Source organism: Macaca thibetana, chromosome 5, assembly GCF_024542745.1.
Source record: "Macaca thibetana thibetana isolate TM-01 chromosome 5, ASM2454274v1, whole genome shotgun sequence".
Classification (NCBI taxonomy): Eukaryota; Metazoa; Chordata; class Mammalia; order Primates; family Cercopithecidae; genus Macaca; species Macaca thibetana.
Genome location: NC_065582.1, coordinates 60,537,338 through 60,546,555, shown reverse-complemented (window position 1 = coordinate 60,546,555; position 9,218 = coordinate 60,537,338). Strand labels below are relative to the sequence as shown.

The following is a 9,218-nucleotide window of genomic DNA, read 5'->3' as shown; positions in this document are numbered from 1 at the left end:
CATTAGTGCTGGTTACAAGTGGCTTATCGACTTACTCATTTCTTTTTTTATTTTTTTTATTTTTTAAAACCAGAACATTTATTGCATGACTAATCGTTGACATTCTTAAGATGAACTAGATGCTGCAACAGCTGCCCTCTTGGGTTTAGGTGTTGTTCCTTCACGGAATCCATGCCTGAATCTGCAGTATACAATTTTTAGGTGCCTCATTCGACCAGTTCCGGTGGTATTTCGTCTTTTAGCCTTGGCACTCCAGTTATACTTTCTCTTGCGCTTGGCAGGGTAGCCACATTTGCCACAGGTCGACTTCTGAAGGTGGTAGGCCTTAGAGCCACAGCGGCGGCACAATGTGTGCATCTTATTGCGACGCTTTCCAAACGATGACGTTCCCTTTCATCTCGCTTCTGCAGCCGAGACCAGAGAGACCGGAAGAAAACAACTTACTCATTTCTTAAATATGTTCTCTCTCTGAAAAGGGAGTTAGTGTAAGATAAATGCTGACTTTTACAAAAAAGTATCCTCCTGACTACACATCATGGTGGCAGTGTTAGGCATCTTAGATAAATTGAGAAATTATTCTTAAAACTGACAATAGCTACTAATTAATTTGATATGGAAATGATCTGCCTGTTTTGGATAGGAATGGTATATTTTAAATAACCTAGGATGATTGATTTATAAATTATGTGAATAATTTTATAAATGCATATAAAACTATCAAAATAAAAATAAGATATATTTTAGAGTATCTTGATTTTAGAAGTGAATTGAACACTATGAATCACAGTTCCAGATATAAATCACAACTGTTTATAATATGGATAAAAATGCAGCACAAATATGATAGATACAATCACGGCAATATAAAATACTGAATTTGAATGTTGTGGCTTGTGAGCTTTCTCAAACCTAATGTGTATCTTTTTAAAATTTGTTAAGATTTTTTTAAACATCTCTTAACTTTCTTTCATCTAGATAAGACATTTCCGTTTCTTCCAATACCAAGCAAGCAAAAATACATTACATAAACATTTTCTTTTGAAAGGAACATGCATATCAACTACAGAATTTCGGAAAGCTTGTCCATTAGTCAGGTACAAATGATGTATCCTATAGAAACTTGTATTTGAGATGGGTGTTTGTAATAGCCATTTCAAATTTGTTTTTCAACTTCAGGACCATGAAAGGATAATCATCCTTTTGTTTAAAATATGCATAAATGCATTTCTTTGCTGTGATTTGAATTGTTCACTGAGTATCAAGCAGATTCTCTCTTCTCACCACCTAAATAGATTCCACAGTGTGCAGATTTATTCAGGTGCTTTCTCATGCTTTTTCCCAGCTCCAGGAAAGTGTAAATCACAGTCTGAAGGGAAATATGCTTTTCATTTTTGGCTCCAAATTACTTTTTTTGAATGTTAAAAAAGTTTTTGCCACAGGAAAAAAATATTTAATTTCCCCTCCTCCTTTTCCTCCTTTTTTAAATGTTAGACTTTTAGGGGACAGAAAATAATGAGCATAATTAATCTGATATTGAAAAAGAAAGGGTAGCAAGTGGATAAAACAATTACAGTGAGCCCTCAGCCCTTTTCTCATGCCTCAGAGCTTAAGGATTGTCTCTTCTTTTCCATATAAGTTACTGTAGTATTTTACACATTGCTTTATTAGAGCATTTATTTCACTGTGTCCTAGATAGCTCTTCTGACCCACCTCCCATCCTCTCAGCCTAACTTTTTACTCCAGCAATCAGTTGTATACAGTGAACTGACTGGCCAGTTGCCTTGGCTGTACTGTGTATGTCTTACTTCCTGCCCCTAGGGCTTCTCTGCTTCCTCTGCTGTGTGGAACACTTGCAGGAACCCATTTAGCCATTCTCACACATGAACTATCCTGGATGTGTGAAGGGACTAAAACATTGCATGGGGCACCTCTTGACCAAGGAGGGTGGGAGTTGATGGATAAATACTTCCCTGTTACATCCCTCAGTTTAACAATTCTGTGGTCCGTTCCACACAGCTCCTCAGAAGTTCTCTTAAAAGGATCCCACTCTGGTTATCCACAACAGTGGCCAACTAGTAACACACTTTTGCATTATCTTTCCTTCATTTCCATCATTTTCTGTTTTGCTCTTCCTAGTACCTCTGTCCTCTCTGGAATTACTTAACTACAGTCAACCTCTTTGGAAGTTATTGTCCTATGTTTGCTTCATGGAGAACCCTGGCTAAGTCAGTGATTACCTAAAGTAGCCCTAGAAAGCAGCTCATCAGGATGGGAATCTAGAATTGTATCACAGGGCATTTGGTGACAAGGACCCCATTGTTGGTGGCAATGGCTCTGCTATAAGTAACTTCACAGTTATGAAAACTTTCATGGAGTGGTAGACTAGCTTGAGGTGCAGCTGAGGTACCTGAAGCTATGAAAGCCATCTAGTCATAATGACTCTTTGTGTCAACTGTTCAGCAGGCAAATAGAAGCATGATATTGGAAGAGATATTGATCCTGGCTACCATGCAGAGCTAGAGTTATAACTATTAATGGAGGCAGTATAGAGTATGTCCTTCCTACGGGATTCATTGAGGCATCCTTTGGTGCTTCAGTGTCAAGTAATAACCTTAAATGGGCAACTGTAGCAACCACAGCCTGACAAGGTAAAGCAACTAAAGACTCTGACCCTTTGAGGATGAAGGTCTAGGTCACCTCACCATTCAAACCACGTGAACCTACTGAAGAGGTTGGCCAAATGTGAGAGAAATACAGAATTTGTGGTGGAAGAGAGAGATGATAACTATCAATTATAGACTTGGAATCAATTACAGGAGCCACATAACTTATTCCACTAAATCTTTTGCATTTAGTATTTGTGTAATGGCCCCCCACTTCCTTGAAGACTCTGTGACAGATTGGACTCAATGTGGAAACTGTGTGGCTCTGAGTGCTGCAAGGATTGGACGGTATTTAATATCTCTTGTGTCCTACCTCACATCCTCTTAGGCCATTTTTCAATTCACACATTTTACTCTTTGATAGCACTTTACCTCTGTTGTCCCATGTGTCTCTAGATTTCTGTATTAGTGCTTTTCTGACACCTCAGTTACGTGGAACACCTGTGGAAATCTGCTAATCTACACTGACATATATGCAAACCTGGAAGTTTGAGGGAATTGACAATAGGGGCAGGATTCAGTAGATAAATACTCCCCTTTTCTGTCCTTTGGGCAGAATATTCTGAAGTGCATTCCATATAGTTCCTTAGTGGTCTCCAGTAGGACTCCACTAGGGTCTTCAGTTACCTACAGTACTGATGAGCTTAAAAATACAGTCTTAGATTGGCTTACCTTATTTAATTTTTTCAAAGTTCCCAGTCCCATTCCTTAGAATCACATTCCAAAATTAATGCACTGCACACAACGCTTTTTAAAGGCTCTGCTTTTGTCGGGGGTAGGAGAGGTATCCAGCCTAAGGCACCTAAGTCCAAGAGGAATATGTGCCTAACATATATATATATATTTTATATATATACACATATATATATAATATAGAAATATGTAATTTTTTCTCAAAAAAATTCTCAAGAAAAAAATATATTTTTATAAATATATGTTTATATGTATCATATGTTTATATATAGCATATATAGAGAGAGAGCATAAAATGTGCTGTGTGTGTGTGTAGCATATTTTTTGTTAAATCACCATTCCTAGGCCCTACTCATTTTCTGATAATTTCTTATCTTAATTTTGCTCTGAAAGAGCAAAACTTATAAAATTGACTACTGTAACTGTTTAGTTTTTACCAATTATCATTTTTCATGGAAGGAATAGTAATAAGAGTTACCCTGGAAGCTAAGATGACGCATGTATGAGGAATATAGGAAGCCAGAAGTCATGACTCTGTGAAAAGTGAGGGGTGTCTGTGCATATTTTATTTTATTTCACAATAAATAACCAGTAATTAAGATATTCTTTTCCACATAATGGGATCTATGAGTAAATTTTTTCCTGATATTTATATCTCTAATATGTAATATAAAGGAGAAATAGAAAATGCTGTCAAATGACATTTCACTTTACTACGTATTTGAATTACAATGAAATAATATATAGCTACATCACTGGCTCCTGAGAGCTTTGTGTGTTCTGTAAATTTTTTACTTTGCACTCTTGAAAAATTCACAGAGAGTACAAGGTTTAGTAAAAATGTATTTTCTTTTGGCAGCCTATCCCCTGTAATTTCCATTAAACAGTATTTCTGACTCAATAGTACACTGAAAACCCATGTTTGTAATAATGCCCTAAAGCACCACAGTACCTAGAGTATATCTTTTGAAAAGATAGCTTTGCTGAAATAGAAAACCAAACTGTAAATTGAAGTCTGAGCATTCAGAGAAATACACATTATACTAAATACAAAAGTATGTTTTTGAATTAGTTTTATGAAAAATGGCAAAAAGATAATATTACTTAGTGATATTATGTCATTAATGTCACTGTATATAATTAGTATGCTTTGGTATACATAGCAGAAACACCAAATGTCTTATACTGCACAATAGACTGGGCATTCCTTTTAGCTGCCTGACCTTGTGCAAGTCACCTCATTAAAATATCTAATACTTATTGAATACTTATTACTTTTTCAGAAACTATATAAAGAACGTTACCCTTACTTTTTACAGCAACCTCCAAGAAAGTCAGATACTCTTAGAATGCTTATTTTTAAAGTTTAATGAAACTAAGACCTACAGAGTTAATATCTTGCCCAAGAGCATACAGTTAAGAAGTAGTAGATTTGAACTCAGGGAATTTGATTCTCAAGAGAAGGCACTTATTTACCGTGCTGCTGCCTTTCTTAGTCTTCACTACTCATTTACAAAATAAAGCTATTGAGAGGGATGTCAGCAAGATGACTGACTAGAGATACCTGGCATTCATTCCCACCACAATAAAGGACCAAGGCAATGAATAAACAGCTAAGATTTTGACTACAGTGTTGAAGGGAGAGTGCTGGAGTGCAGTGGAGGAGTAGTGATTGGAAGTCTAGGAGGGTAATGTGGAGGTACCTGTTGTCTGCAGCTTCATCTTCTCTGCCTGGATCAGATATACCTGGAGTCAGGAGAGACTTCACATGTGGAGAAAGGATAAGCAGGAGATCCCCACTGTCCCCCAGCCCCATTGCCACTGCAAACACCTATAGTTCTTAAACAGGAGAATCCCACAGTTCCTGTAAGCCCCAAGTCCATCTTGGAGAGCTGCAGGGAACTCACGCAGCTGTGTTGCACTGCATTCGGAGTACAAGGTGTATACTTCCCAACCCTACTCACCCACTCTGAGCCAAGCTGCTGCAGCATGGTGCCGTCTTGAGACCTGAGCCATCTCTGGAGTGTGTCTTGCTCTGAGGTCAGTAGCCACTGTGTTTTTCCAGCACTGGGCTCCATCTTCATTATGCCAAACACACATGGGTGATTGAACCTCACAACCCAGCTGTGGGGATTCTGGGCTCAGGATTGGCTGTGACTCTGGTCTTGCATGGCAGAGAAACCAACCCCCACCCACGCTTATGGCAGGAGGAATGGTGTTCCAGTCCTTCCCAGGACAAGCCTGCCCTTGAGCCAACCAAACTGCTGCATGCCTTCCTCCAAGTGGGAGAGGTCTCGGAGCATCTGAGCACCTGATACACCCAGTGGAGTTGGCTGCGTGCCCACAGTCAGAACCTGAGAAACAGCCCTGCATTCTCACATCCTCCCCTAACCCCACCACAAACACACCCCTGGGCCTTCCCACTGGCCCTGTGCTCCCAATAAGGATCTGAGAAATAGGTGGACACATCCCTAGGCTAGCCACGCAGCTAAGAGCCTATGCCCCAGACCTGAGAAACAGCCCCATGGGCTGTCCCCAGTGGACATGCCCCTGAGCCAACCAAGCAGCCACTTGTGTGTGCTTCTGACCAGTGTAACAGCCCTATGGGTTCAACCATAGCAAGACAGACCCCAAGGTGGCTGACCCACTGTGTGCATGCATGTACCCCTGACCAGAGAAATGGGGTGGTGAGGGCAATCCCAGCAAAGGCACACCACTGTCACCACAAATTCTCTCAGCTTAGGCCACTGAGAAACTCGCAAACACCACTAGCATGGATTTCAGTTAAAGAAACTACATGGAGGCTACGCTACTGCATCCACCTAAAATGAAGGCCAACACACCCCACCCAACTGACACTCCAAGACCCATTAATGCAAATTGTTCTTTTTCTATGAAACCTACCCCATAAAATTGAAGAAGTAACTTTTCTACAAGATGTGTAGAAATCAACATAGGGACATATCAACCACGAAAAAGCAAGGAAATATGTCACCTCCACAAGAAAACAATAATTCTCCAGTAACAGACTCCAATCATAAGAAAATACATGAAGTGCCAGAAAAAGACTCAAAATAATAATCTTAAGTAAACTCAGTGAGATACAAGAAAATACAGACAGATAATTCAACAAAATCAGGAAAACAATTTATGATTTGAATTAGAAATTCAACAGAGATAGATATCATTAAAAACCATACAGAGCTGAATAATTCAATGAATGCAATAAAAAAGAAATACAATCAAGAGTTTCACCAGCAGACTAGAACAAGCAGAAGAAATAATTTCTGAACTTGAAGACAGATCTTTTGAAATAACACAGGCACATCAAAAAAAAGAAAAAAAGAAAAGAAAGAAAAAGAAAAAAAGAAAAATATTTGAAAGGATGAAGAAAGCCTACGGAATGTATAGAATACCACATTAGGTGAATAAATATTCATATTATGGGTATTCAGGAAGGAGAAGAGTATGGAAATGGTGAGAAAAACATATTCAATAAAATAATACAAGATAAAACTATTAAACCAAGATCTCTTCCTCCCTGATTCTATAAATAAAAACAGCATAGAAGAGAAAAGAGGTTCATAAGTCCTTCACTTTTATGTAGTAGTACATAATAGGGAAGATGAGTATTCAAGCCACTCCTTATTAATAAGCCACTCACTAAGGGAGCCACATTTTTCTCCTAAGCCCTTCTAGAGTATTATTTGTTGCAGCAGTGTAACACATGAAAATTATTATTGTAGCAGGTGTACATTGGTGGTGGACTAGTGGCTAATCTGAATGCAACTCTCTTAACATTTATTATCCTTAGGGAATGTATCATAGTGTTCTGGAATATTAGAAAGAAATCCCAGGCCTCATCTGTACTAAATGCTTTTACTAGCTTGTTTTTATCAAAGCAAAAAATAAGCTTCAGGAGACATGGAACCTTTGGCAAGCAAAACTTCATATCCTTGAATAACTTGCAATAACTATAATAACCTTTTATCTTTATATATGAGAAAAATGATGATTTAGTAAAAATTTATTCTGAATGGTTATCTCATAGTCCACTTGTGCAGAAAACTGAAAGATTGTAAATGAATCTGTTTTCCTTTCATTATATTATACTCTTTGCAACAGCGACAAGTCATCCTTCTATTTCTTGAGAGGATTATTTTCTTTCAAAAGCAAAAGAGTAATTTATCAGTGACTTTTCAAAATGCAGGTTACAAACCTATTAGTGAGTGGATTATAGAATCTTTTAGTAGATTGTATGTAACAGTTAAGTAAATAGAAAATATCAGAATGCATCACATGTATTAAGTGTATATATTGTTTTAATAATTTTATTTTTTATCTAATCACAAAAATTCAAAATCTATTAATTTATGCTGTTTGTAGAAAACAAGCTTTAAACACTTGGGTGTTCACAGTATTATCTTTTGGGTAACATGTTTATATCCAAAAGAATCTCAATAATTAGTCACTAGAGAAGATTTGGAGGCATAGCTCACACCCAAGTGTGTCTCTGATGTATCTTAAAAACTAAGGAGAATAACAATCTTCAATTTAGTTTGATTTGTAAATTGGGAATAAAACAGATAATATAGATAGGTAGGTAGATACATTGAGATAGATAGATAGATAGATAGATAGATAGATAGATAGATAGATAGATAGACAGACAGAGATGACTTACATCTAGAGATACCAAGATTTTAAAATTATTCATTGGAAGTGGCCCCTTTTCACAGTATGTAGCTCTGTTCCTAAACTGTAAGTTAGGATACTTTGGGTTACAAGTATGATGACATGTGACAGTGTTTGATCTAGAGAAGGACAGTCTCATTGTGTCTCTGGCTTTATCTATATATGATTTTCTTGCTCCACTGTTTTCTTTTATTTATTTATTTATTTTAAATTTTACTTTAAGTTCTGGGATACATGTGCTAAAAGTGCAGGTTTGTTACATAGGTATACACGTGCCATGGTGGCTTGCTGCACCCATCAACCTGTCATCTAGGTTTTAAGCTCTGCATGCATTAGGTGTTTGTCCTAAAGCTCTCCCTCCCTTTTCCCCTCACCCCACAACATGCCCTGGTATGTGATGTTCCCCTGCCCGTGTCCATGTGTTCTCATTATTCAGCTCCCACTTATGAGTGAGAACGTATGGTGTTTGGTTTTCTGTTCTTGTGATAGTTTGCTGAGGATGATGGTTTCCAGCTTCATCTATGTCCCTGCAAAGGACACAAGCTCAATCTTTTTTATGGTTGCATAGTATTCCATGGTGTATATGTGCCACATTTTCTTTCTTTTTTTTAAATTATACTTTAAAATCTAGGGTACATGTGCACAACATGCAGGTTTGTTACATATGTATACATGTACCATGTTGGGTGCTGCACCCATTAACTCATCATTTACATTAGGTATTTCTCCTAATGCTATCCCTCTCCGCTCCCCCCACCCCATGAGAGGTCCCAGTGTGTGATGTTCTCCTCCCTGTGTTCATGTGTTCTCATTGTTCAACTCTCACTTATGAATGAAAACATGCAGTGTTTGGTTTTATGTTCCTGTGTTAGTTTGCTGAGAATGATGGTTTCCAGCTTCATCCATGTCCCTGCAAAGGACATGAACTCATCCTTTTTTATGACTGCATAGTGTTCCATGGTGTATATGTGCCACATTTTCTCTATCCAGTCTATTATTGATGGGCATTTGGGTTTGTTCCAAGTCTTTCTTATAGTATATAGTGCTGCAGTAAACATACGTGTGCATGTGTCTTAATAGTAGAATGATTTATAATTCTTTGGGTGTATACTCAGTAATGGAATTGCTGGGTCAAATGATATTTCTGGTTCTAGATCCTTGAGGAAT

The 9,218-nt window shown here is 37.8% G+C and overlaps 2 protein-coding genes across 2 annotated transcripts in view; both read right to left on the bottom strand.

Moving 5' to 3' along the window:
* Positions 1–9,218, bottom strand: part of LOC126955052 (peptidyl-prolyl cis-trans isomerase A-like) — a 789,087-nt gene that overhangs the window by 150,493 nt on the left and 629,376 nt on the right. The window lies entirely within an intron of this gene.
* On the bottom strand, positions 45–403 carry LOC126955054 (60S ribosomal protein L37-like). The gene has a single exon (XM_050791232.1). It carries the CDS (start codon positions 355–357, stop codon positions 106–108), a length of 252 nt encoding a protein of 83 aa, XP_050647189.1. The 5' UTR covers positions 358–403; the 3' UTR covers positions 45–105.